The sequence below is a fragment of the Mustela putorius genome, unplaced genomic scaffold (assembly GCF_011764305.1).
Source record: "Mustela putorius furo isolate JIRA1106 unplaced genomic scaffold, ASM1176430v1.1 tig00000596_pilon_pilon_pilon, whole genome shotgun sequence".
Classification (NCBI taxonomy): Eukaryota; Metazoa; Chordata; class Mammalia; order Carnivora; family Mustelidae; genus Mustela; species Mustela putorius.
Genome location: NW_025421428.1, coordinates 15,512,431 through 15,539,593, shown reverse-complemented (window position 1 = coordinate 15,539,593; position 27,163 = coordinate 15,512,431). Strand labels below are relative to the sequence as shown.

The 27,163-nt window shown below is 63.9% G+C and overlaps 2 protein-coding genes across 8 annotated transcripts; both read left to right on the top strand.

Moving 5' to 3' along the window:
* The first annotated feature begins 21 nt into the window (after nucleotides 1–21).
* ENTR1 (endosome associated trafficking regulator 1) lies at nucleotides 22–6,409 on the top strand. Of its 2 annotated transcripts, XM_045082729.1 has the most exons (10): nucleotides 22–231; nucleotides 375–524; nucleotides 1,156–1,224; nucleotides 2,264–2,379; nucleotides 2,657–3,070; nucleotides 3,596–3,669; nucleotides 3,992–4,103; nucleotides 4,316–4,378; nucleotides 4,721–4,860; nucleotides 5,409–6,409. In XM_045082729.1, exons 1-10 carry the CDS (start codon nucleotides 162–164, stop codon nucleotides 5,503–5,505), a joined length of 1,305 nt encoding a protein of 434 aa, XP_044938664.1. In that variant the 5' UTR covers nucleotides 22–161; the 3' UTR covers nucleotides 5,506–6,409. The 2 variants fall into 2 exon arrangements, with proteins under 2 accessions (XP_044938664.1, XP_044938665.1); XM_045082730.1 differs by lacking the exon at nucleotides 375–524 and having other exon boundaries at nucleotides 22–324.
* A 1,101-nt stretch (nucleotides 6,410–7,510) lies between these two features.
* Nucleotides 7,511–27,144, top strand: SNAPC4 (small nuclear RNA activating complex polypeptide 4). 6 transcript variants are annotated; one of them, XR_006607478.1, is made up of 25 exons: nucleotides 7,511–7,587; nucleotides 8,228–8,366; nucleotides 9,089–9,135; nucleotides 10,047–10,214; nucleotides 10,363–10,488; nucleotides 11,008–11,086; nucleotides 11,455–11,536; nucleotides 12,298–12,402; nucleotides 12,488–12,560; nucleotides 12,908–13,072; nucleotides 15,622–15,769; nucleotides 15,930–16,036; nucleotides 16,153–16,247; nucleotides 17,831–17,925; nucleotides 18,851–18,930; nucleotides 19,244–19,723; nucleotides 20,596–20,679; nucleotides 20,815–21,055; nucleotides 21,457–21,527; nucleotides 21,983–22,093; nucleotides 22,775–22,799; nucleotides 23,332–24,992; nucleotides 25,630–25,741; nucleotides 25,935–26,052; nucleotides 26,938–27,144. XR_006607478.1 is itself a non-coding variant. In XM_004756964.3 (23 exons), exons 1-22 carry the CDS (start codon nucleotides 8,180–8,182, stop codon nucleotides 26,043–26,045), a joined length of 4,341 nt encoding a protein of 1,446 aa, XP_004757021.2. In that variant the 5' UTR covers nucleotides 7,660–8,179; the 3' UTR covers nucleotides 26,046–26,052; nucleotides 26,938–27,144. The 6 variants fall into 6 exon arrangements, 1 of the variants encoding a protein (XP_004757021.2); XR_006607480.1 differs by having other exon boundaries at nucleotides 7,548–7,566; XR_006607479.1 differs by having other exon boundaries at nucleotides 7,550–7,608.
* The last annotated feature ends 19 nt before the right edge of the window (nucleotides 27,145–27,163 follow it).

Here is a 27,163-nt window from a genome sequence, read left to right as displayed (position 1 = left end):
GCTTCCGGTGCCGGGAGCGGAAGCCGCGGCGAGAGGCTGGGAGCAGCTGCCCGGCGGCGGGCGACGGGGGCCGGCGACGCGGGCCGCGGCCGGGGCGGAGCCGGGGCCATGGGGCCGCCGCTGCCAGGCTAGGGAGGGCCGGCGCCGCCGGGCCTGCGGCGATGGCGGGCTATGCGCGCCGCCCGGGCGTCCCCCCGCTGTCGCGAGCCCGGAGCCTCGTCATTCCGGATGGTGAGCGGCCGGGCCGGGCGGCGGGGCCGAGCCCGCCGAGCCCGCCGAGCCCCCGAGCCGCCCGCGCCCCCGCCCCGCCGGACCGGGCTGCAGGTGAGGCGGGCCGCGGGGCGCGCGGCCAATCGCTGTCGTTGTTGTTGCAGCCTCCGCGTTCTCTGAGCGCCGGTCCGGGCTGCCCCAGCTGGACTGTGAGCGCCCCCGCGGCGGGGGCCTGGACTCCCACTGCCTCGGCATTCGGCCGACGTTTATGTGCTATGTGCCCAGCCCGGTGCTAGCTTCCGTGGGAGACACAGGTGAGACGCCAGCCTCAGGGAGCCCCCGCCGGCCGGCCCGTAGGCCCTCGCCGGCGGCCAGCTGGCTCCCGACCCGGCGATGGGCTCCCGACCCGGCGATGGGCGCCCAGTGCCGCTGAGTGCGGGCCCCTGGGCGCGCGGGTGCAGAGCGGCCCCTCCCCGCACAGACCCTTCCAGTGTAGGATGGTAAGTGCCGAGAGAGAGGTACGCCCCAGGGGAGCACCGCCAACCACCCCTTTCCCAGAGAGGTGGGGGGACATGGGACAGTGTCCGGCCTTAGTGCGGGGTTACTCTCCCTGGACCAGCCCTGCGGCGGGGGCGAGCCCTTAGGTGGGGTCTCATCAGGTCGCCCCGGGAGAGTGGCGGTCTGTGAGGGTGTATTCAGAAGGCATCACAAGGCAGAGGAGGACACACGCAGCCACATGGGTCATCCGAGCTTACTGGGAGCTTTTTCTGAATCACACAAGCCGGGGCCCACGGAAGCCACAGCATCTCCACCAGCAGGAGCCGGGGGCTTGTGCTTGAGCAGTTCCCTGGCCTGTGGCAGTCACTGGGACGGAGACCCTGTGTTGAAAAGCTGTTGTCACAGAGGCCTCTGTGATCACGTTAAGGTGATGACATCTCTTTGCAGATTTTGGCTACGGAAAGGGGAAATGTACTAAGCAAGGTCTGCCAGGAGCCCCACAGACACATTTTGGAGGTAGGATGGTTGGGCAGTCCTCTCGCTTTCCCTCTGCCCCGCACAAAGCGCCAAATCAGGTGCCTCACGGCAGGTTGTCAGTCTGACAGCGTGTAATTAGTGTGCCAAGTGGTGGAGGAGTCCCGCAGACTCAGCCTTAACCCCAGTGTAGGAAGGGCGTGGCTACGAGGACAAAAAGTGAGCCTGATGTGCAGGGCGAGAGAGACGTGGGAAGGCACACCACAGGGGTCTGAAGAGGCAGCACGGGCTAGAAAAACGGGAGTCAGCTTTGCACAAGGTTGGCGCCTGGGCTCGGATCGTCATTGCTGGTTAGGGATGGGGAGAGCGGGAAGCAGGTAGGGAAAGAGAAAGGAAGAATGGGTGAGCAGGGAAAGGGATAGAGGTAGAGCAGGGTTCCTTAAGCTGGCTGCGCTGTTGGAGCTTCTAGATGGCCCCCAGCATGGTTATACCCCAGGGCAACTACCTGAGTCCGTGGGAGTGGTCTCCATGGGCAGCAAGGGCAGGAGCCGGGGGGTTGGAAGTGGGAAGGAGAATTCCTTTTTTTTTTTTTAAAGATTTTATTTATTTATTTGACAGAGAGATCACAAGTAGGCAGAGAGGCAGGCAGAGAGGGGAGGAAGCAGGCTCCCCGCTGAGCAGAGAGCCCGATGCAGGACTCGATCCCAGGACCCTGAGATCATGACCTGAGCCGAAGGCAGCGGCTTAACCCACTGAGCCACCCAGGCGCCCTGGAAGGAGAATTCTTAACTAAAACTCTGCCCCCAATAAGGGGCTCAAACTCATACCCCGATGTGAAAAGTCACCGGTCCTACTGCCTGAGCCAGCCAGGCACCCCAGGAAGGAAATTTGGAATGTGGAAGGACAGCTGTTTTATTGGCTAGGTTTTTCACGTCCTAGCGTCGCTGAATTCTGGTGGGATGAAGAGGGTGGTGGTCCCAATTTTAGATGTGGTTGTGTTCTAAAAAAAAATAACGGGGAAGTTTCTTTTCGATTACTTTTGGGAGACTTTTGGCAATTATTTCATGTCCTACTGTTTCAGACGATAAACTTGAAGACCTTGCAGAGGCCAATCCGTTCTCCTTTAAAGAGTTTCTAAAAACCAAGAACCTCAGCTTGTCAGGAGAGGATCCAGGCAACAACAGAATTTATTCAAAGGTAGATCCAAGGCGTCGTCTGCGATGACTGTACACAGAGAAACGTCCAGAGGACATCTCTCTTCCGACGTGGGAGACGCTGCAGGAGCTGGGGGGGCACAGGGAGCCGGCAGCTAACGCCGATGGGAAACTCGGGTGGAGAAGCTCCCGGGACCCTTCCCGGCTCTTCTCTTTCCTGGTAGACAGGACGGGGCTGTTCTTTCCACTGCCGAGCCCCTCGGAAGACAGGCTTCCAGCAGCTTCTGGGTCTGAGCTGTGCCTCCGGCTGTTTTCTTTAGGAAGCCACGAGACACACACTGGGACTTGGCCGCAACTCCCCGACCTCCCAGACCGTGGGGTATGGCCTGGAATATCAGCAGCCATTTTTTGAAGACCCCACAGGGGCTGGTGATCTTCTGGACGAGGATGAAGACGAGGATGAGGACGACGGGTGGAACGGAGCCTACTTGCCGTCCACTGTGGAGCAGAGCCGCCCCTCGGGGGTCACCGCCAGCACATCACCCTGCAGCACATACATCTCCTTTTTCTCCACCCCGTCGGAGCTGGTGGGGCCTGAGACCCTGCCCCCGTGGACGCTGAGCGACTCTGAGTCTCGTGCCTCTCCACCAGGGAGCCCCAGCACGGACTTTGCGGCCCACGGAGAGTCCCTGGGAGATAGGCATCTCCGGACGCTGCAGATTAGCTACGAAGCAGTAAGTGAGGGACTCTGAGTGGCGCCGCATGTCCGAGTGGCGAATTCGCAGACGACCCGGAGCCTCCCGGTGGCCTTGGTGGCCTGGGGTCTTGGCACCAAGGACCACACGGTCTGCGGTGCGCCCTATGTGGCGGCGCCCCACATTGACCGATTCCCCCACGCGCCGCACCACTGGAAGAGCCGTGTGCGGGGCAGTGGGCTGCGGCCCAGCTGGGGCAGGAACCTCGGAGACCCTCCCAGGTCCCCCCCTCAGGAAAGGGTCCACTTCAGGCGCCAGCTCAAGGATGTCTCGCTGTGTTCTGAGTAGAAGAAACATTTATAGGAGAGATTATCACTTAAAAGAAGGTCAGGAGTGAAATGCATGTCCGTGACCCTAGGCCTTTAAAGGGAGAGCTCTCCACTCCTGGTTCTCTTCCTCTCCGGAATATTCGTTTATTGAGAAGTTGCAGGACCAGTTTGCAGAAATGCAGCCTCCGTTTGAGTGAGACACAGAGTTTCTAATAGGGGTTTTCTTCCTCTGCAGTTGAAAGATGAAAACTCAAAGCTGAGAAGAAAGCTGACGGAGGTCCAGAGTTTCTCTGAGACTCAAACAGAAATGTACGTACGCCCTGAGTCAGCACTGCTTCCAGAATGCCGGCCAGCACGCCCATCCGTCTGCTGTCTGGGACAGGGCGCCGGGGCGGGACCACGTTCGGCTTTCCCTGTCCGCGGGTCACCCGCGTCACACACGCTCCTCGTGTTCTGAGTGAAAGCTCAGACCCGACGCCGCGCCCCCTCCAGCCGCGCTTGCTGAGAGCGGCAGAGCTGTGGGTCGCTGGCCTCGTGGTGGTCAGCCGCCCGCCCCACCGAGCTGCCTCTCAGACACATTCGGACAGTGAGCTGCGTGGGTGATCGACAGCCTGGTCTTCTTTGTCCCCAGGGTGAGGACACTGGAGCGAAAGCTGGAAGCGAAAATGATCAAGGAGGAAAGTGACTATCACGATCTGGAGTCCGTGGTCCAGCAGGTGGAGCAGAACCTGGAGCTGATGACGGTACAGGGGCCGGGAGGGTGCGTGGGCATAGTGACGTGCTGGCTGTGTCCCCTCCTCTGCCGTCAGCCCGCAGAGGTGCAGCGCCCGGAGGGGGCCCTCACGGTGCGAGCCGGAGGCCCCTGGGTGGGGGCAGAGGGCCACCTTCACTCTGTTTCCACGTCTTGCCGCGTTACGTGGTGCTGGTCTTATTTGTTTCTTTTTTGTCGGGACAGAAACGGGCTATGAAAGCAGAAAATCACGTCATGAAGCTGAAACAGGAGGTCAGCTTGCTCCAGGTGCGTGGCCAGCACGGGCTTAGGGTCTGGGAGCCTCCCTAGCAGCGCTGGCTCGCGCAGTCCGGCCCTGCCGGCTCTCCCCCTGCCCGGTCCTCCCGGCCCTGTTGGCTCTGCTCAGCGGCAGGGTGCTGGGCACGGGCTGCACTGTCCGGGATGGCACGGGGCCCCGCATGAACTTCCCGATGCTGCGGAGAAGTGCTGAGGGTGGATCCACGGACGGGGGATCCGGGTCCCGGGGGAGCCCCCTCAGGAGACGCCTGCCGCGGGGGCCAGCCCATGTTCCCTCACTACCTGTGCCAAGGCTGTGGTCGCCAAACTGCTTCCCTGCTCCCGCCACCACAGGCACAGGTCTCCAACTTCAAGCGTGAGAATGAAGCCTTGCGCTCTGGCCAGGGCGCCAGCCTGGCGGTGGTCAAGCAAAACACCGATGTGGCCTTGCAGAACCTCCGTGTCGTCATGAACAATGCCCACTCCTCAATAAAGTGCGTGCGGGGGTGCCAAGAGCATTGGGCATGGGCAGGGGTGAGGCTGAGATTGCCAGCGGGCCTGGGGGGAGGGGGTCTTCAGCTCGGTGTTTGAAAGCACGACCGCACTAGACACAGCAGACAGGGCTCTGGGAGCAGACGTGCACTTGTTGGCGCTGTTAACCTTGAGGTTGCACCTCGTGTGCCCGGCTAGCAGGCGCTCGGACCATCTGCACAGTAAGGGGTTTTTACCGAGCGCTGACCTCACACAGGTCGGAGTCCCAGCTCCGTCACCTGCCGCACACTTCTGTTCTGCACGGAGAGGAATAACAGTGTTTCCCTCTCGTCATAAGAAGCAGATGAGTTCGTTGGAGAACCCCCCCGGAGATGGCCGCTGCAGTCGCTCCCCTTGGGTGCCCCAACTGCCTACCCCAGGGCCGGGCCCCTCTGGGAGGGAGCGGCAGCTGCTGGAGTCTACTTTCCCCCCAGGGGCTGCTTTCTGGCTTCTGTCGGGGTCATCAGAGAGTCGTGGGAGCTGGCCCGTAACAGCCATGTTTCCGTTTCAGGCAGCTGGTTTCGGGAGCTGAAACGTTGAATCTTGTTGCTGAAATCCTTAAATCTATAGACAGAATTTCTGAAATTAGAGATGAGGAGGAGTCTTGAGAACCCTGACGTGCTTCTAGGCCGTAGCCTCGCTTACAGCCAGACGTCTCTGCTCACCAGATTTGGAAATGCTGTTGTGTCTTTAAAATATGTCGTGCTCACCCGTAGTAAAGCTATTTATCATGACCTGCTGATTTCGTGACCTGCGAAGTGTGAGCAGCCTCTGCAGGGAGAAGCAGCCCCAGTGTGAGAGCCGCACCGGCTTCTCCGCAGCCCTTCTGGGGGCTCGAGCTCCTTCCCAGAGTAATTCCCAGAGTAATGCTCTATCGGAAGACGTTTCTATAAAAGCCAGTGATTTTTTTTGAAGTTACTAAACTGAAAAGCACAGTTCTGTAATGAGTGTCTTCCGTTCATTCTGGAATGTTAATTATAAGATAAGTCAATGGCTCGTCCTTAATTTCGACAGGAGAGAAAGCAGGGGAGCCGCGGTCAGTAGCTGCTTCCGAAGGCCTAGGGCCCTGCAACCTCCCTCAGGGCCCCTGCCGGCTCGGAGTCCACTCTTGCCGGCCCGTGGGCGTGCCTGCCGTGGGAGACCTGAGCATGGATGTCCCATGCGGGGCCCTGGGTCACCCAGGCAGGCCAGTGTGTGCGGCCATCTAAGTGTACCTCTGTGCCATGGGGCGGGTTTGAAAGAGTGCTTTGGCTGGAGGGTTTCGATACGTGTTTAAAGGGGATTTATATCATGACATTTAGGCTTCAGGAGTTCAGAGTGCAGAGCCTCCCTGTGTTGGCACAAGGCCCTCCACGGAGCCTTTCCAACTGCTTTGCCAGATAGGGCAGGCGGAATATGCACTGCGTGCCTTCTTGCCTATTTTTCTGTAGATGTTATTTTTCTAAATAAATTTCCCTTTTCCCTCCTGTTCTAATTGACAGCTTTTCTATTTAATAAATTGTAAAACTCCTATGAACTGTCCTTTTTTTCTGACTTAGCCAGGTCTTTATGCTTGAGAAGCATGGTATTGTCTTCTGACTTGAGGGCATGCATCTTGTGTAGGGGGTGATTTGTGCTGATAAATTAAGCATTAATCCGTGGCCTGTGGCGTCAAGGGTAGACTCACACCACGCTGCGGGGGCCTGACCACGGTGGCCCGCACACCAGATGTCAGAGCTGCGTGTTTTGGAGTGGGCGCCGTTGGGACCTCGGGGCGGAGCATCCTTCAGTCCCGCAGCCCAGCTTTTTAAACATCATAGCCCGCGCTCCCGCCTGCCGCGTAGAAGTGGGTTCGCGGCTCTGGTGTCAGAGGCAAAGTGCTAGGGCGAGGTTCTCTTCTGGGTGTGCAAGGGGTTGGGGTGCTATGAGAGGCCGGCCCTGACCTCTGCCCCCCGCAAGGGCAGGCAGAGGGCCGGCGGGAAGCGCGGAGCTCCTCCCGCAGTGCTCCCCGCCGAGGCTTGCTTGTGCGCACGGCCGGCGCCGCCTCAGGACTTCCAGCGTCACACGGCGGCCCGTCAGTCCAGTATGGCTCTCCGGGGTGTCCCTGACCCTGACCCTGAGCCTGCTCCGTCCACCAGGGGAAGGCGCACTCCCGCTTTCCAGCGGACCCGGTTGAGTCCCGGAGACGCCCCTCAGACGGGGGGGGGGGGTGGCGCCCCTGCCCTGCCCTGCCCCCGCCCTGCACACGCCCCCGGAGGAGCCACTGCACGCGGGCCGCGCCGAGCTCGGGTCGCCCCCCGACGGCCTCGAGGTCCGCGCGGGGCCCCGGGGTCGGGGTGGGTGCTGAGGCGGGCTCCGGCTCTGGCCGCCGCGGTGCGGAGCTCTTGTCCGCTTGGCTCGCCGGAGCGAACAACTGACCCGGATAGAATTAGCACAGGCGGAGACCAGCGGGGTCCGGCGACGCGGAGGTCACTGCCAGGGGAAGAGGGGGCGGTCCAGCCCCGCCCACCGTCCCCGCCCACATCCCCGGCCCGGGCCGGCGCTCCGCAGTCCCAAGGGCGGCCGCGCGGGGGCAGCACGTCCCGGCCCCGGCCCAGCGTGCCCCGCGCTGTGGCCGCGGGGCGGGACTTCCGGTCTCGCGGTCGCCGGAAGTGTGGGGGGCAGCGGCGCCGCGGAGGGCTAGGTCGGGGGTGCGAACGGCGGGGACGGCGGTGAGGCCGGCGGGGTCGGCGGTGAGGCCGGCGGGGCCGTCGCCGGGGAGGGGCCCGGGCGGGCGGGAGGCGCGAAGCCGGGACCGCGCCGCGGCGGAGGCGGCCGCTGGGCTCACGGCCCGTCGGGCTCCCAGGCCCCCGGCTCCGGGGTCGGGCCGCGCTCGCGAGGCCGCGGGACCCTTTCCCTGCCGGCCCCCCGCACGGGCGCTGCTTCAGGGAGCAGGTCCCGCGGGCGCCCTGTGAGTGCGGGAGCCCCGCCGCGTGTCCCCGGGGCCGGCCGTGCCTGTGCTGCGCGCCGGGGCCTCGCCCGTGTGCGCTGGTGACCCGCGTCCGGAGTCCGGAGCCTGCCGCGTCGGCCCCGGTGTCCGTGCGGCCGTGGGAAGACGGGCTCTGCGGCCCTGCCGCTGCCCGCGCCCCTGCCGCCCGCCGGCCACGGCCTCTGAGCGGGCCGGCCGCGTCCACATGGCCTCAGCGCCTGGGGAGCCGGCAGCGGGTGCTTGTGGGGTTTGGGGGCGTCCGGCCACGGTCCAGGCCCCTCCCCCACGCCGGACCGCCTGCTCTGGCCGGTTTCTGTTGTCCCCCCACGGCTGGCATGTGCGAAGGGCGGGTCTCTGAAGGCCTGGGGCCTGTGCCGCGGCAGGTTGAGGTCATGGATGTGAACGCGGAAAGAGAGAAGATAGCGAAGGAGATTGCAGAGCTCGAGCGGATCCTGGACCCCAGCTCCTCGGGCGCCGCAGTGGGCATCTCAGCCTCCGGCCTGGGCTTGGATTCCGATGCAGGTGAGCTCTCAGGGGCCGCAGCTGGAGCCGGCCGGCCCCTCCAGGCCAGTGCAGTGCTCGGCCACGCTGACCTCGGCCTTTACTCCCCGAGGCGGCCGTTAGCGCTTGTCCTCAGAGGGCCGGGAGCGAGCGCGTTGTCCGGTGAGGACGGCCAGCTGTCCTCCTCAGTGGTCGGAAGGTTGCAGAGCTCAGCTTGTCAGTGGCCATCCTGCCGGGCAGCTGAGAGCCACCCCCACGCGCTGTCCTCGGTGCTTCCCTGGGCCCAGAGGCCCCTCGCACAGCTCTGATTGGGAACCTGCTCACTGGGTCAGAGTCTAGGAGAAACTGGGCCCTCAGGCCTCTCCGCAGCCTCGGGGGCAGCTCTGAGGCTGTTCCGCAGAGTTTCCAGCTCCTCCAAGCCCTCAGCCCTGCCCCTGCCCCCAACTAACTCTAGCACCCCTAGGACGGTGCTGGCCCCTGCAAGCGCTCCCTGCGTGGTCCTGGTGCATCTGCCCTCTCTGGGCTGACCCTGCCCTCGGTTCGGGGCCCGTCTTGCCTATTGGTGAATAGCGCTCAGCTGCTGGCTGCTGGGGATGCAGGTGCACTTCTGTCCCGAGGCCCTTCAGCCCTTCCGCTGCCGGTGGCCATCAGGAAGCGACCCTGTGTTGCACCTGCGCGTCGTTTCTGTGGTGGCTGTGGGCTCCCGTCGCCATCCCCTGCACAGTGTGTTTGTGTTCCCACAGATTCGCTGCCAGACGAAGACTCGGAGGCTGCGGGATCCCCAGGCTCGGTAACTACTGGCCTGAGCTGGCTGTGGTGCCCACCGAGGCAGACGCCACCCATGCCAGTGCACCCAGGACCAAGGGGGGGTTGCTCAGAGCACGTTTCAGGTTTTCCGTGTCTTTGGTATTGCCGGTGATATGTCCCCAAGTATTTGTCACCAAAATTGAAATTGCTCCAGGATGACCTTCGTCTGAGGCTCGGCATTCACGTCTCCTGGCTCTGCCGAGCTTCCTGATGCGTGTGAGCGTGGGCGTGGAGCCACACGTGGAAGGTTTCCGGCGTGCTTGCCGCCCGGGTCCGGCCCCGTGGTTGCTTGTCTGTGCCCCAGTTTCCAGCGTGCAGTGGGGCAGTCACAGCACAAGTCAGTCCTAGACGGTGCTCGGCACGTAGACCCTGCGTCCGGCCGTTTTTTAGTGCTACTTGTGTTTATTTTAGGATCACACGTAAAGTCGTCAGAGAGTTTTTATAGTTTGTTGCGTGTTCTTTCACGAAGGCAGTAGGTGCAGAATTAATTTCCGTGTTTAACGGCAGGATAGTGCCCCTGACGTAGATTTACTGTAGTTCCTCGCCCAAAGGTCCTGCTGGCCATCCTCACACGTGTTGTCCCCTGGTGGTGGTAAGGGCACAGGGGCCTGTCCTGAGCCTTGAGTGCTATGGAAACGCCTGTTGTGGAAAGAGGACGGTAAAGAGGTTCCTCGTACGTTCCCACCCGAGACGTATTCCCAGATGTTTCTTTCCTGTCTGAACTTATGGAATGGGCACGCGCTGGACACAGTCCCACATCGGGGGTCTCCTGCTGGTCCTGGGACCAGAGCATGAGCTTAGATTCTCGTTGCGCTGCCCTGGGTCGCGGGCTGGGGGGTCGGGGGTGGCGGCTGTGCGCCTCCTTCCTCAGCAGCAGTTTCCTCCCGTAACCAGGAAGAGGAGCGGTGGGGTGAGGCCAGCAACGGTGAGGATGACCCCAAGGACAAGACCCTCCCCGAAGACCCAGAGACCTGCCTGCAGTTGAACATGGTCTACCAGGAGGTCATCCAGGAGAGGCTGGCGGAGGTCAGCCTCCTGCTGGCCCAGAACCGGGAGCAGCAGGTAGGACAGGTCCAGGCCCTAAGAACGCCCCTGGCCAGACACCCCAGAACCAGGGCTTTGAGCTCTGCTCCCTGACTGCCCAGGTCCCCTCATCCGCAAATGGAGTCACTGCCGCCTGACCCCAGAGGGCCCCTTGTATCTGCCACAGGAGGAGATCCTGTGTGACCTGGCAGGGTCCAAAGGCCCCAAGGCAAAGGACGGCAAGAGCCTGCCCCCGAGTCTGTACATAGGGCACTTCATGAAGCCCTACTTCAAGGACAGGGTGACCGGAGTGGTGAGTGGCGGGGGCCCTGCTCTCATCGAGGAGGTTGGGGGTGGGCAGCAGGCTGTGTGGAAGGAGCGCTCATCTCCACAGCTGTGGGTGTTGGGAAATCCTGGGACTGTCCAGAATGATGCTCTCCACTCTCCTTAAACTCTCCTCGGTTGCCGGCGGTGAAAGGGTCTCCGGCCCTGGAGCGTGGCCTGCTAACCTCAGCTTCACAGATCATCCCCGGGGATATTTCCGTAAGAGGTGGCACCATGGGCAGGGCAGCTTGGACGAGTTGTGCCGGCCTGGTAGCGAGGTCCTGTGGAGCCGCCGAGCCCACCCCACACGCCTCTCGGCCCCCAGCCACTCCCCGGGGAGCAGCTCTGGGCCCAGGGGTCTGGTGTCGGGCCTCCCACGTGGCTGAGCTGCTCGAGGAGGCCAAGGGAAAGGCTCCAGCGTCCTAGTGGGGCCCAGAGCGACGTGCTCGGCCCGTAAGGTGAACGTACCTGGGTCCTGGCCACGACCTGACAGTGCTTTATCGGGCAGGGGCCTCCTGCCAACGAAGAGACTCGGGAGAAGGCCGCCCAGGGCATCAAGGCTTTCGAGGAGCTCCTGGTGACTAAATGTACGTGCCTCTGTTGGGTCTCAGCGCCCCAGCCCTGTCTCTCCTCAGACGCCCTCTTGCCGTTCTGTGAACTCCTTTGCGCCCTGACCCCTGGGACTGGCCCCTCAAAGCCCCTGCCTGGCTCATGCTATGTGGGGACCCCCTTTCCTACAGCTCACCGTCAGGTCTCCCTTTCTGAAAGCCCAGCCCCAGGGGCCAGCTGTGAGCTCCAGCTCACAGGGGTCAAGGCGTCCAGCTCACTGGGCAGAGGGCCCCCTGCCCGCAGCCGGCCCCCCCGCCAGCCCTGTGGTCCTGGCCTGGTTGTGTGCCCACCACATCCTCGCATCAGGGTAGGGGAAGGCGCTGCTGACGTCGTCGTGTCTCGTCAGGGAAGAACTGGGAAAAGGCCTTGCTCCGAAGGTCGGTGGTCAGCGACCGCCTGCAGCGCCTGCTTCAGCCCAAGTTACTGAAGTAAGTCTGAGCACAGCTGCGGCCGCCAGCCTCCCCGGTGACTGGGGGCAGTCCGGGCTGGATGCTTGGTGACAGCTACTCCGTGTGGCCACGTCCCTCTGCTCGAGCAGGAGAGGCGCTGATCCCTGGGACTTTCCCCCAAAGAGGCATCTGTGTTTGAGGTCGGGTGTGCAAGAACCAGGCAGGCCCAGTCGTGCAGTCGTGCTGCTGGGGCAGTTTCTCTGGTCTGAATGCGGATCGTTCATGAGATGGTCTTTTTACGTTGTGCTGGTGTGACACCATGTGACCATGTCACATGCACCTGTGGCTGGGCCAGGGGTCCCAGGGGCTGCCTCTGGTGTCACGGCTTGATGTGTGGGTCAGGATTTGTTTTCAGGGATGGTTTCCTCCTCCCTGGCCTCCAGAAGGGGCGACCACAGGCTTAAGTAGGCTTTGGCTTGTCGCCAGGCCGCCCGCAGAACCTCTCCCTGCATACTGCCCAAGGCGGGCAGCTGGGACTCTGGCCAGTAGTCATTACTGTCTGGGCCTGATGCGAGCATGGTGACAGCCAGGAGAGGGAGCGCCGCTGCTGCCCGTGGGCAGTTTCCTGCTTGAGGTCGGAGCCAGGCTTTGGCATCCGCTCCCTGACACATGGCTTTATCCTGTGCAGGACACGCGTGCTGGGGTCCTCAGGAAGCCACGCTGGCCCCAGCACGCCCACCCCTACCCCCCAGAGTGCGGCCGTGATGGGGGTGACTCTGGTGTGTCTGCCTGCCCCTTAGGCTTGAGTACTTGCACCAGAAACGGAGTAGGGTGACAAGCGAGGCAGAGCGGCAGGTCCTGGAGAAGCAGAGCAAGGAGGCAGAGAAGGAGATCCAGGAGATCCGGTGAGCTGCGCCTTCCAGGGAGGGTGTGGCCTGGGAGAGCTGCGGAAGGCCTGGCGTGACCCTGGCCGCCTGTCCCTTCCGCCAGGCAGCTCCCAGAGGAGACCTTGCTGGGGAACAGGCTGGACGGCCACGACTGGGAGAAGATTTCCAATGTCAACGTGAGTGGGGGCAGCACTGGGCTGGCGGCTCACGGCCGTCCTGGCTGCTGAGGGCAGGGGCTGGGATCGGCAAGGTCAGGTTCAGGCAGTCAGGCTGTGTCCCCGGTGGCCGCACCTGCCGCGAGACATCTGGGCAACCGCATGTTGGGCCCGCCCCACTGGGGTGTGCTGCCTTTTCTGAGGCAGACGAGTGGGAAGGTTCAGGCTTTATGCTTGGAGCCGAACCCCCACTTCTGGCTGTGTGAGTCCTGGCAAACTGGACGGGGATCCCACTTCTTCCCGGGTGCCCAGCCGCCAGCTGTCCGTGAGCGATGGCCCCTACAGGTTGGGTTTCTCTGCCGGTGCAGTTCGAGGGTGGCCGCAGTGCGGAGGAGATCCGGAAATTCTGGCAGAACTGGGAGCATCCGAGCATCAACAAGCAGGAGTGGAGCGGGCAGGAGGTGGACCAGCTGAAGGCCATCGCAGCCCAGCATGGCCACCTGCAGTGGCAGAAGATCGCCAAGGAGCTGGGGGTGAGGACTGGAGGGGCCTCGGGTGCAGGTCGGGGAGGCTGGGCAGGTTTGGGGTTGCCACGGGCCACGGGTCACAGCCCAGCGCTGGGAGCCTGCAGATTTCTTCATCCTGCCGCCCTTGAGGGTGTGGCTGGCAGAGAGGACAGCCTCTCCACCGCTCTCTGGGCTGAGTCTCTGGAAGCTTACGGTTCCTCAGCCTCCGGTCTCCGAGTGCTCAACTGCCCTCCACCTCCCTCCCAAGGCCTGTCTCTGGCTTCCTTCTGGAGCCTACCTCGTTTCTATCCAGCTCAGGAGTTGGTTCTGATGGGTTCTGAGAGGAGCACTTTTCCCAGTTTTCTCTGGGCTCTTGTGCTGTTTCTAAGGTGAGGACCAAGGGCTTCACTTGGCCTGTTTGCGCCGTGCAGGTGTTGGAGGCTCGCTGTGCTGAGAACGGCTCTCTGTGGCTCTCGCCGCCTCTGTGGGCCTTAGCGTAGGGAGGTGCTTCTCTCGTACATGCTCAGGCATCTCCGGAATCCTTCAGGTGGTGCCCTGGTTTGAGTTTCAGCGGCGTGGCCTGGGAGGCTGAGGAGTGCAGCCCCGTTTTTGAGCTGATCGCTGCTGCGGACAGGCAGCGCGATCACCGCGAACTGAGCTAAACTGAACTGAAGCCAGAGACCAGTGTAGACCCCGAGGGTGGCAGATGGCCTGTCTGTCCTGCTGAGCTCGGTCCGTAGAGCTGCTCGGTCAGAGCGCCATGCCGGCATCAGAAAGGCACGGTCCGTCCCCCCACCCCCGACCCCCACCGTGTCTGCTGGCCACGCTCCGCACACGGAGCCGCTGAGGAAGCTGGCGCATGCGCACTTAGGCTGTGTACTCTCAGTAAGTCAGGCTTAAAGTCGTTTTTAGTCTTTTTTAGTTTCTGGGGTTTTATTTAGTGCATTGGTTGAGAACCGTGTTGGTTCGCAGTAAACCGAGAGGCAGGCACAGGGCCTCCCCGTCCGTCCGGCGCCCCCGCCATCGGCACCCCAGCCAGAACGGCGCTTCCGTGTAACCCGGGATGGGCCTGTGCTGTTGCGCCGGCGCCTGAAGCCGACCGTGGGAGGCAGGGCTGTCCTGCGGGCTGGGTGCCCTGTGTGGGCGTGGGCAGGGCATGGGGACACGCTTCTGCGGGGTGGCCTCGCACACTCGGGTGCCCTGCCGGCCTCTCCCGGGATGGCCTGGAGCCGGGTCCTGCCGCGTGCAGCCCATCTGGACAGCCCCGTCCTCTCGGGAACAGGTGCCTCCGGGCCCTCTCCCGGCCTGGCCGCTCGTGCTGCTGTGGCGCTAATAACGTGCTGTTTTCTGGGTGGACATCACTTTGTCCCTCCAGCTGCTAAGGGTGTCTTGGTCACGCTTGGGATCCGGTGGCTGGGAAGCTGCTGTTGAGGTCTGTGCGCAGGCGTCTGTGGAGATGTGAGTGCTCAGCTGCTCCGCGTAAACGCCAAGGAGCCGCCGCATCCTGCGGACGCCTGGTTCCGTCCTCCACAGTGGCCGCCCCATGCCGGGACCCCCAGCCACAAACGAGGGTCCTGCTGCCTTGTGTCCCTGGCATGTGGCGGCATCCAGGCTCCAGACATGGCCGTCCTCACAGGCGCGTGGCAGCGTCACATTCGCGTCTGCGTCTGTGTGGCTGAACATAGGACGCTTTCGTTCTCGCCCGCATGTCATTGCTGGCTTGGTGCCCGTGGAGACTTGTGGTTTATTTTTCATTGTTTTCTGATGAGTCTTAAAGACCGTCCTGTGCGTTTGGAATCACAGGCTTCCACGGGTTTTTCTCTCTGCGCCTCGTCTTCTCGCTGCCCTAATCTTGTCTTCCGCGGCCAGCAGGACTCTGTCCTCGCAACGGCCCGCTGCCCTGGTCTTTCCGGGACCGCGCTCTTGGCATCGTGTCCTAAAAGGTATCCCCACACCCAAACTTCGTGAGCCTGCAGGCTGCACGTGTCCAGCTGTATGTGTTCTCTGCGCCCCGAGGGTTTTCTTTAGGAGAAAAGAGTTCAAATCGAAGCACTGGTTTTCCTGTCAGGGCACGAGTGAGGGGACAGGCTTGGGCCCCACGTCTGCTGTGGACACTGGCGGCTCACGAGCCGGGCGGGCGCGCATGTGGGGGCCAGGCTGCAGTCCTCCCCAGAGCTCTCCTAGGACGGTGTCCCCCCCCCCCGCCCCGAAGTGCAGGCACCGCTCAGCCGCCCTCGATGGAGGCTTCAGGGAAGCTGGTCGGTGCCCAGCTTAGGGCATCAGCGCGGCCCCCGTGGCGTCAGAGGCACGTGTTCTGCGGGAGGCTCCATCCCCAGCTGCGGAACAGGGCATTTCCCTGAGGAGCCCAGTGTCGCTTTGGGGTCACGTGGATGCAGCGTCACGGGCTTTCAGGACGCGCTGTGTGTCTGTGAGCGCACAGACTGAATGCTTCGTGGCCTTCTGGCCTCAGGCCCTCCGCTGTCCCCACGGGGTCTGGTGGGAGCCGCTAGCTCACTGCTCTGAGAAGGGTGCATGCCAGTGACGCCCACTCTGCTTTGCTCTGGGGCCTCGGGAAGACCAACCGCAGCGCCTTCCAGTGCCTGCAGCAGTACCAGCAGCACAACAAGGCCCTGAAGCGCAAGGAGTGGACGCACGAGGAGGACCGCCTGCTCGCCCAGCTCGTTCGGGAGATGCGCGTCGGCAGCCACATCCCCTACCGGAGGAGTGAGTGCCTGCCTGGGCCCCTGCTGCGGCTCGCAGGGCACCCCCCCCAACCCGAGGCCCCGCCTGGGCAGAGGCAGCACGGTCGCGACCAGCTGGTGGGGCTGGAGGGGGACGTCCAGGGTCACCCACCCTCTACACCGCGGGTCCCGTCTGTCCCCAGTTGTCTACTACATGGAAGGGAGGGACTCCATGCAGCTCATCTATCGGTGGACCAAGAGCCTGGACCCCAGCCTGAAGAAGGGGTTCTGGGCCCCCGAGGAAGACGCGGTAAGTGGGCGGCCGCAGACACCAAGGGGAGCCGTCCCTGCCAAAACAGACCGACACGGCCTGGGGAGCTCGCGGTGGCCTGCAGAGGCTCACGTGTTTGCCATCCTGTCCTGCAGAAGCTGCTTCAAGCAGTTGCGAAGTACGGGCAGCAGGACTGGTTTAAAATCCGGGAAGAGGTGCCAGGTAGGAGCGATGCCCAGTGCCGAGACCGGTGAGTTGGACCTCTCTGGGGAGGGAGGCCTTGCTGGGGTCACTTCCGGGGAGGCCAAGAGGGTGGGCGAGCCGTCTGTGGCCCCGGATGGTCTGTTGGTGGAGGCTGGGGTGGTCGTGAGAGCCCTGCATACCCGGGGTGGCTGGTCGGGAAGCAGGATCCCTGTTTTTTCGAACCAGGCTTTTGTACAGGCACAAGCCACAGTGGCCCGGGGACGTTACCCTGAGCCTGTGGCTAAAGTCCGTTTTCCAGATCCCTGACTGCAAGGTCTCTGGAAGGCCACCCGGGCAATCTCCTTTCTTCAGCCTGGCTTTTTGTAACAGTTCCTAATGACAGAGTCCACGTGTCGTATGACATGTTCTCGCGAGGGGTATGGTCCGGGGATCACTGTCGTCGGTGAGCTGTGCGGCTGTCACCCCAGGCACCTTCAGAGCGTGTGACTGGCCCCGGGGAAATGCTGTTTCCTCAACAAACAGTTGAGGGCTCAAGCCGGGCCTTTTCCGGAGAGCACAGGAGACCGGGCTCGCCGGCCTCAGTCGCTGTGGAAACACCAGGGCGGCAGCGATCTGGCACCTTGTGCGCCTCTGGACGGGCGCTTTAAGAGTGTGCCAGGGGGTGGGTGTAGATGAGAGCACGAAGCCGCACCCACGGAGGACAGCGTGAGCTTCCTCGGGAGCTGGCTGAGCCGCCGCACGGCCCCCAAAACCGGGCACCTGCCCGCGTGCAGTCAGAGCTGCGCCGCTCATAGCAGCCACACGCGGGAACAGGGTGTCTGTCAGCGGGGGAGCAGGTCAACAACAAAAGTTGTTTTGGGGTCGGACGGACGGTAGGGTACCTCTCGGCCTTAACGATGCAACCCAGGGCGGGCTCCTGGTTGGTGCGGTCAGTGGAATGTGCGACTCTTGATCTCGGGGCCGTGGGTTTGAGCCCCATGTTGGGTGTAGCGAAGTTTAAAAAGATACGTGGACGACAAAGGCCTGACGCTCCCCCTGTGGACGCACCTTGACGACGGGAGCCCGTACACAAGCATCTGTGTGGATGGGCATGCTAGTCACTCCTGGGTGTGCGCCTGCGAGTGGGGTTTCCGGGACACACAGGGCTGCCCTGGTCTCCCACAGCGGTGCACCCACGGGAGGCTCTGGGAGCTCAGCACCCCCGGCAGCTCCAGCCGGCGCAGGGTGGCAGGTGGTGTCTCAGTGGCTTCTGTCGGTGGCCCCTGGCGTTGAGCATTGGTGCGTGGACCGGCCCTTTGCATGTCTGCTCTGGAGAAACGCCCATTTATACCGTGCCGCCCGGTCACGAACCATGTTGTCCGTGTGTGGTGGCTTTGTGTGCACGGATACGTGCTCGGCTGCAAGTCCCTCATCCGGAGCCGCGTCGCCGTGGCTTGCCCAATGGCGTCCTATAGACACGCTGAAAAGGTTGTTGACGGAATTCAGTTCATCTGAATTTTCTCTTTAGTCATGAGCTTTTGGTGCCGGGTCCCAGAGCCCTTGCCAACAAGGGGACGGCGGTGGGAGCGGGGACAGCTGCAGGAGGGCATTGTGGCGCCCAAAATATCCCCGTGTCGTTGCTGCCCGCAGGTATGTGCGGCGGCTGCAGGCTGGCTTGAAGAAGGGCCGGTGGGCCGCCAGCGAGGAGGGGAAGCTGCTCGAGCTGATCGGCAAGCACGGCGTCGGTGAGTCCTGGGCCTGCTGTCCGGAGCCCCTGGGAGCGCGGCTGGTGGCGACGCCAGCCCCTCCGGTCCCCGGCATCTCCCCAGCTTGGGGCAGCGGCTCTTCCGCCTTGTGCGCTGACGCGTGGTCGGAAGGGAAGGTTCGGGAGCGCCTTGGCTCCACTCCTCCCCTGGAGACAGCTGCTCCCGGCCGCACACGCCTGCCCGACCCACTCTGGGCCCGTTTCTGGGGCAGCTTCATAAAGCTGAGGCATTCGATGTGAGCTCCCGGGTCCCGCTGTTTCCCGCTTTACAACGTAGCATTGTAGTCCTCCGTCGTGAACCTTCGGTCTTCACGCGTCCTGTGCCTTCCCGCTGTTGTCGACAGCACGTTCTGTCTTCCTGAGGAAGACCCCAGAACGGCCTCAGCTGCCCAACCGCTGACGCGCATTTCCATGCTTTCTCGTTTCGGCTCCAGAGCCGGCCTGAGTCTGCTCGCTGTGTGCGGTGTTTCCTAAGAACAGACCCGAGGTGTGGGTTTGCCGGCTTCGGGCACACGCGGAATGCTGACTGTGGCCCGGCGTCCCCCTGCTCTAAAAACAAGGCACCGGTCTTCTCCCGCCTGCGCTGTCGGGAAGAGAATAATTTGCAGTGTTTGGTGTAGACGCCGGGGTGTGGCAGACAGGCAGGGGCCGTCTTCACATAAACGCAGTTGGGTTCTTCCCTCCCGTCGTGCATCCCCTAGACTCTTTCTAAAGGCCTCGCTGTGCGCTGCGGTTCGGAAACTGCTCTCCCGCGGGGGGCCGTGCGCGGCGGGCGTGCATTCTCCGGGAATGCGACGCAGGCCATGTACAGAGGCGGCACGCGTGCGAGAAGAGCCTCTCACTCAGGCCGTGAGCTTGTCGTCAAAGACTGTGGGAAGCAACTTCCACGCTGTTGTGCTTTATAGGTCACTGGGCAAGGATAGCGTCTGAGCTGCCGCACCGGACGGGCTCCCAGTGTCTGAGCAAGTGGAAGATCATGGTCAGGGTGCGTCTCCACCAAAGTCCGTCCCAAAGCCCCATCACCTGTGGGGCCACATCACTGCCGAGCGGGGAGTGGAAGAGGGACATCTGGTTTCTGGTCCTGGTGTCTCTTCTTCCCGGAAGCTGAGGGCAGAGAGCCCTGGCCTCTCCCGATAGCTGCTGTCCCCTCAAGGCAGTCAGGGGCCAGGGGGCCTGTACTCCCAGTGCTCCATGTCCCAGCCTGCTTGGGCTCTCCCCAAAGGGCTAGCCTGCCTGCTGGTTGCCCCTGGTCCATGAGCCCTGGGCAGCCGAGACCTCCAAGTAGCCTTTCCCCACAGAAGAAGCAGAGTCGGGGGAGGAGGAGACGGAGGCCCCTCCGCAGCGTGCGGTGGAGCTCCAGCAGTGGGGACAGCAGCAGCGGGGACAGCAGTGGCGAGGGCGGAGGCAGCGGCGGCAGCAGCAGCAGGGACAGTGAGGACTCGGAGCCAGAGGAAGCCCCGGAGGCCCGGGCGGGTGACCAGGAGCTCCCATCGGCTCAGCACACCGTGCCGGACATGGACCTGTGGGTGCCTGCCAGGCAGAGCACCAGTGAGCCATGTGGAGGGGGAGCCCAAGGCTGGCCAGGACGCCGTGCTGCCTCCCCCTACCCTCCCAGGGGCTCCAGCGAGGCTCAGGAGAGCAGCAGAGCCAGTCGCCCCACTGAGGAGGCGGGCCAGGCAGACACTCCCTCCGGGACCCACAGCACCAGCACGAGAGGCATCGGGTGCCCAGACTCAGCGGACACTGACGTCTCAAACTCAGAGGAGCCAGCACACAAGGTAGGCCATGGGCCCTGGTGCTGCGTCCCACTTGCTGCTCTGGGGTCGCGAAGCTGGAGCCGAGGCACTGCGGGCCGGTCTGACCTCACATCGGTGGACTTCCTGGGTGCGGCAGAGCAGATACCCGTCCCGGCCCGATAGAGTACTCGCTTCTGGCTGTCTCAGGAGAGTCATGTCCAGAGCAGCCGCCTCTGTTTCCCCATGGGTTCGCTTTACAAGCCGAGCAGGGGAGCTGCTGAGGGTACTGCCTGGTGGGCCCATGGACTTGGAGCCGTTTCTGATCCATACATCCCTGAGCAGCGGCGGGGTAGGGGCAGCAAGCAGGGGGTGTCCTCCTGGCTTGCAAAAGGCCAGACACCTCCCCCGTGCAGGGTCCCAGTGTCCACTTGCATGGGCCCACCTTGTCCGGCCCCGTGTATGCCCGTCCGGTCCGTGTCCGCCGTGTCGGAGCCCTGGCCGCCTGCCTGGCTCCAGCTGCGCGCAGGGTTGCGGCGAGCAGGCCGTGTATGCTGGGAGAGGTCAGAGACTCCCCTCAGTGGCACCTGAGGGGACGGCAGGCTGTCCGGGCGTCTGGACAGAGTGTATGCACCAGTCCCCGCTGTGCGTGGCTTCTCTGCCACATTTGTGACCATCAGGCTCCTGTGGTGCCATCGGCAAGGGGCGCCAGCTGGAGAAGCAGGGACCTCCGCCAGTGCTGGCTGCAGCCGAGCCCGCCAGGCACGTGGGTGCCAGGCCCTTGGGACCCACTGAGGCCACCTCGCTTCAGGACAGTTCCCACCACTCCGCGCTGGGATCTGGGTGCGGGGGTGTGCATGCTGCCCTGCGGGCCCTGTGCTCCCCACGGGCCCCGCCTCACGCCATCTGTCCCTCAGAGCGGGAGTCGTCTGCTGAAGGTGCCGCTGGAGACCGTGCTGCAGGTGCTCAGGACCAACACAGCCCGCCGGCGGCAGACGCTGGTAGGGGCTGGCCCCCACCGCCACTGCCCTGGCGGCCCAGGGCTCCTCCCCAGTCCAGGGAGAAGGGGGTGTGGCATGGGCAGTCTGGGAGCCAAGCCTGGCCGGGAAGCCCAGGTGCCTTTCTTCCTTACTCAGGAGAAACTGAGGCAGCCGTGCCTGCTCAGCTCATCCCTGGAGACCAGCGCCAGTGACGGTGTGGCCGGGCCCCCTGTACGGCAGCTGTGGCACAGGACAATTGGGAGCAGGCGGCGGTGGCGGGGACATGCCCTACAGAGGAGGCTCCTTGAGCGTCAACTTCTGATGGCCGTGAGCCCATGGGTGGGTGACGTCGTCCTGCCGTGCTTCCCCCGGAGGCCTGCCACCGTACCCACCCGAGGTACTGCCCCTGGGCTCCACTGAGAGCCTCCTGTGGAGCCCGGGAGTGGGGAGACCCCGGGCAGATGGAGGGTCACTCTGCTGGGACAGGGAGGTGCATAGGGAGGTCCCCTTGGAGGGCTGATTGGGTTTTGTCTCCAACCTGACTAGCCCAGGGGAGATGGTCTGGGATTGACCAGCATTCAGGCCTTAGCTAGGGTCTTCTCAGGGCTCAGGCGCACAGTGCCTGCGTGCAGGTTTCTGGAAAGCTGTCTGGGGGGCTCCGAAGGCCAGTCAAGGTCAGCCTTCTCTCCGGGCTCCTGCCCTTCCTTCTGGCTGGGCGTGGTGGCAGATGGATGCAGGGTTCTCTGGGGCCCGAGACGAGGGGCCTTGCTAACCACACACGCACGCTCGCTTCCTCAGCCGATGGCATCCGGAAGCAGCTGGAGGAAGCCCGGCTGGCCAGCACCCCTGCGTTCACCCTCTTTATCCAGGTGAGGAGTCCTGTGAGGCAGAGCCTGCCTCGGGTGAAGCCGGGCCCACTTCTTGAGGTCTAATTCTCTGAAGGTTCAGAGCCTTGAAAGGGTCTTTCAGTGGCCTGTGATGCTTGGCAGGCTGGTCCCTGTGGAAGGGGCAGCCCTGTCCCTACCACCATCAGTTAAACTCCTTGAGAAGGGACGGGGTGCTGGGAAGTGTGGAAGCTTGGGGGACGCACACCCCAGCCCGGTGGGGGCTCTGCTCCGATGCCCCCAGGCCCTGAGGCCAGGCAGGGCCTGAGCGAAGGCGTCGTGGTCTTCAGGGCCTGTGCCAGCCTCCGGACCTCCCCTGAGTAGTGGTCAGAGCAGGCTCAAGTTCGGTTACAGACGCCCTCATCATCTCAGTCCCGGACAGGGAGGGGGGTGGGCTCTTGTCCGGCCTGTGCCATGTGCTCATCACACGCGTCCCGCAGTTGCTCCAGATCGATACTGCTGGCTGCATGGAGGTCGTTCGGGAGAGGAAGGCCCAGACTCCTGCCCTGCTCCAGACTGGCGCTCGGGACCCAGCGCCTGGGCTGCTGCAGGTGAGGAGCGGGGATGAGCACTGGGCACAGGCTCACCTGGCCTGTGTCACCCCTTCCTCCCCTTCCCAACACCGGGAAGTACGGGACAGGACGTGTTCTCGGGTCCCTAGAGGCAGGGCCCGTCCCTGAGAGCAGCCCTGCTGGCTCTTGGCCCCCTTGTGCCGGCCCTCCTGGGAGGTGTCTCCCTGTCTGCCTGCGGTCCTGAGGGCGTCACGACACGTCCACAGGGGCAGAACCAGCGCTGGTACCGCATCGGCCCTGCGTGGAGGCTTCCGAGCCCTTGGGCATCTACTGCTCTGGGCATCGGCCCTGCTGGGGTGGGATGCCGGGCATGGGGGTCTGTCAGCGAGAGGCCGTGTACCTGGGTCGTCACAACTGAAGGGAATGACAGAGTGACCGGGTTGGCCCTTTGGAGCCCCATCCAGGCCCCAGAGCCCCCGAGTTCTGCCTGGAGAGCCAGGCCCCTGCTTCTCCCTCAGACCACACAGCCCTGACCCCACCATGATGAGCTCACCCAGTGGTTCCTGTAAGAGGATGTGGGGAGGGAGGGAGGCAGGCCTTGGTGCCCGGGGCCCCCACTCCCCCTCCCACTGCAGGTGAGGGCAGGAGGAGGGTCTTGCTGTGGGTGGAGAAGTGGGCCTGGGCCTGGGACTTCCCGAAGCGCTGGCTCTTGTGTTTCAGATGTCACCGTCACAGGACGCCGCAGGTACCGTCTGTCGCCGCTCTTGTTTTCAGCACCTAGCCTAGTGGGAAGGGGCGTTGTGCCTCGGGCTCTGAGCAGCACAGCCATGGCCTCGGTGACAGGTCTTGTCCGAGTCCCACGGTGGGGACAGTAGCATGCCTGCCAGGAGTGGGCGAGGCAGCTGCTCAGGCTCCGACCTTCCCTGCACATAAGCCAGCCCTGGGTGTTCGGGCCGCCGCCAGCCTCCACACACCAGCAGCATCATGCAAGGGTCTGGGGCCCAGGGAGACCCTGCGAGGCGGGTGGTGGTGCCCAGCAGTCGTGTTGGAGATACTGAAGGCCGGCACCCGTGTGCAGTACAAGCTGACCAGTGCCCAGCAAGCCCTGGCCACGGCAGGAGCTCCGGGAGGTCTGGGAACGTGCGGATGAGATCCTAAGGCTCTTGCTCTGGGCCCCCAGCAGCCGCCCTCCCTCCCTGCGGGCCCTCCGCTGGGACATCTGGGAGGCCTGTGCACAGTCCACTCACGTGGAGGTCACCTGCACGTGTCTCCTGCAGGCCGCGGCCTCCGGAACCTGCCAGCGCAGGAAGCTGCAAGGCAGAGCACCAGCCAAAAAGGGAGCAGGGGGTTGCGGCCCTGCCGAGCTGCGTCCGGTCCGCAGGCGCCCCTGCCGGCTCTGTGCGGCCCCCGCCCCAAGCCCAAGACTGTCTCCGAGCTGCTGCGGGAGAAGCGGCTTCGAGAGGCCCGGGCCAGGAAGGCCGCCGTAGGCACCGTGGCGCTCCCGCCACAGCTGCTGCTCTCCCCACTCGTGCTCCAGCCCTGTCTCCCAGAGGCGCCCCCTAGCCCCGCAGCCTCGGGCCCGGCTGCCGCAGACCCTGCAGCCACGGGCCTGAGCGCGTCAGCGGAGGACAAGCAGCCCTCCTCCCTGCCCGTCGGGGCCCGCGGCCTGGCCTCCACAGAGGCTGCTCCTGCAGCCTGCAGAGCTCCGGTTCCCAGCCAGGCCCTGGGGAGCGGCCATCAGGACGGCCCGGGACAGGCTCGGGCCCCCGCCGCATCCCGGAAGCCGCGCCTGCCGGAGGTGCCGCTCGTCCCCCCTGCCGGCTCCAGCCCCGCCCGGCTGCCCGTCCAGCCCCTCGGCCTGACGCCAGCTCTGGCCTCGCACCAGGGCGGGCCACACGTGGCAGCCGGCGCCTCTCTGCCCGTCACCTGGGTGCTCACAGCCCAGGGACTGCTCCCAGTGCCGGCCGTGGTGGGCCTTCCTAGGCCAGCGGGGACCCCTGACCCCGAAGGACTGTCCGCGCCTCTGCTGCCCGCGCTGCCTGGGATGCAGGCAGGCCGGGGCCCCAGGCCCCCTGGGCAGAGCCACCCTGGGCGGCCCCCAGCCACCGTGGACACAGGCTCAGATCCTCCCTCTAGGACAGACCTCGCGACCCTTCCAAGGTTCTGCCCATCCCAAAGTTCTGTGGAAGTGGGCAGTGACGGGTCCCATGCGCGTGGGGGATCATCCTTCCCTGGAGAGGCCCAAGCGGCCAGGGAAATAGCCGAGCCCAGGATACCCTCTCAGACCATGACAGCTGACCGCCCTGAAGCCAGACACCCCTCGGGCAGCCGGCTACCTCTGCAAGCGGGCACTGGCCCTGGGAGTGGCCCAGGAGGGACACCGGGGTCCCCAGGGCCAGGGGGACTCACAGGGCCTCTGGGCCCGGAAAGGCTACGCCCACCCCGGCCTGGGGCTGAGAGGGGTGCCCTGGACCTGGACCTCCTGTCCCAGGAGAGTGAGGCAGCTGTGCGGGAGTGGCTGAGGGGACAGCAGGGGGTGTGTGTGCCCCCACTAGGGACCAGGCTGCCCTACCAGCCCCCTGCCTTGTACAGCCTCCGGGCCTTGTCGGGACTCCTGCTCCACAAGAAGGCCTTGGAGCGGAAAGCCACCTCCCTCACGTCCAGTGGGGCGGCTGGAGCCCTGCAGGCCTCACTGGGACAGGTGCACCGGCAGCTCCAGGACAGCCCGGCCTACCTGCTGCTGAAGGCCCGCTTCCTGGCCACTTTCACCCTCCCCGCACTCCTGGCCACCCTGTCTCCACACGGCGTCCCCACCACCCTGTCCGTGGCCACGAGGGCTGAGCCCGAGAGTGAGAGTGACCTGGAGGAGCTGGAGCTCAGAGATGGCTGCTCCGCAGGAGGTCCTCAGGCCGGCCCGGCGGCCTCTCTCCCCCCTCAGGTAGGTGGCCGTGGGCACAGAGGGCCCCCCCGCCCCGCCACCAGCGGCAGCGCCCGCACCTAGTCGGGAGTCCTGGCCCGCGGGTTGCTGAGGAGGAGGAAGCAAACTCCAGGTCTGCACAGTCTGTGGACGAGGCCCTGAGGCCAGTGTGGAAAACAGGAAGGAAGCTCTGTAGCCCCTCGGCCCCTCTTGGGGCCCCACCACATTGCCTCACCAGAGGGAGTGGGTTATTTTGGGTCCCGGCACCCCATGTGCACACAGACCCTCCACTGGGGCACCAGCTATGCAGAGGTGGCTCTGCGTGTCTGGGAACACCGAGATTCTTCCAGCCGCCAGCTCTGGCGCTGTGTACCCCAGAAGAGCTTTCTGAGCCACGGCTGCAGACTGCTTCCCTTCTTCCCTGGCAAAAAGCCTGACAAACACGGGAAGTGGTGGCCCCGGGGCTCCTGGCAAGGTGTCCTCTGGCCCTGTTCCTGGGGCCAGCAGGGGAGCTACATCTCTCACTGTGTGCCACAACAGGGAGGCTGTGGGGTCTCCTGCGGCTAGGACTCAACCTTTGTGCTGTCAGGACAGCAGAGGGAGGGCTGGGGCTGGGGCTATGGGAGGGAGAGCTTCCTGTCCCTTGTCCTGCCTGCAGGCTCTCCACTGGCAGTCACCTGTGTTCCTCGGCGCTGCCCTGCTGGCCTGGCTGGGAGAACCAGGACATGGGACGCTGGCTCTGGCGTCACCAAGGGAATTGGAGTCCCCAGGTGGGGATGCTTGGGGAGGGGGACATGTCTACACTTCTGTGGCTTCCATTCATCCACAAGCCACCCTATCTCCACAGGGACAGGTCTGGGGAGCCGTGTGTCCCTGGTGCTGCGGTGTCAGGACACAGCTTCCTCCCTGGCATGTTCTGCTGGGGAGTCACTCTTGTCCTTCTCTGCCTGGGTTCTGTTACAGGAAGCCCCAGACCCTGGGCAGGGCTCTTCCTGCCTAGACAGTTTAGACAACCTTGATGTGCTGAGAACTCGGCATGCCTGGCATGCCCGGAAGAGGAGGCGGCTGGTGTGAGCGCAGGGTAAGCGCAGGCCTTCCCTGTGGCCATGCTCTGGGCGTGTGGGAGCCAATAGCAGTCCAGGTGCAGAGTAGGCTGGCCCTTGGGAGCTCCTATCAAGTGTGATGATCTTAGGTTGGGTGTGGGTATATACAGGGCTCTGGGATCTTGGAGGCCCTGGGGTGGGCCATCTAACCTCCCTTTGCCACTGGGTTCCACGCCTCCAGCTGTGGTGCTTCCTGCTTGCTAGCATGTGTGTGCCTCAGGGCCTTTGCACTGCTGTGCTGTTTGTCTTTCTTCTCTGTCTGTAAGGCTTTTCTCTTATTTCAATCATGTCTCTTTTGGTCAGTGGTCAGCTGCTCAGAGATGCTACCCGTGGCTTTTTTGAGGTAGCACCACAGTCCCGGCACCCGTCTGTGTTGCTGGCACTCTCCTCTCTACACTTGACGTGTTTTATAAGTGTCAGCTGTGGCATGAATGTGCGCCCATGCAGGCAGTAACGTGGTTGGTGCTGCTGGGGCCTCAGTGTGCGGATGGCAGGCACCAACTAGGCACTCAGCACAGATAAGTTGAGTTTATGGGGTGGAGATCCCGCGGAGGGAAGGACGTCCAGGTCCACAGGTTCCCGGAGGTAGGAGTCGGCTCCTCTGAGCACGGTGGGGGCTGTGCCTGGAGAGGTCCTAGGTCTGGGACTAGGGCAGATGGGTCCACAGAGGGGATGCTGGCAGTGGGGGATGGGATGTCCCATGAGAAGCCCACCCAGGCTCCCGGGCCCGCCCTCAGCAGGGTCCCTGCATGGACTGCAGGTGGGCAGCCAGCCTGGTTCTGTGGGGCACGGTGCCTGCCTGTGCTTCTTGCCCTACAGTGCCATCTGGGGGTCCCCACCATCCAGGCTTCTCTGTGTTCCAGGATGCAGGAGCTGTGCTGGACCCTCGTGAGCCTACCCACCCAGAGAGCCCCGCACCGACGCTTCCGGAGAAACAGCCAAAGCAGCTGGAGGCTGGGGAGGCTCCACCAGCAGGGACCATGTGACCACAGGGGTTGGCTGGCCCTCGGGCACAAATTAGGACATTTGAAGGAATAAAGGAATAGCTAATGTTTTTTATTAAAAGGCAAGCCCTAGGCTCTTGTGATG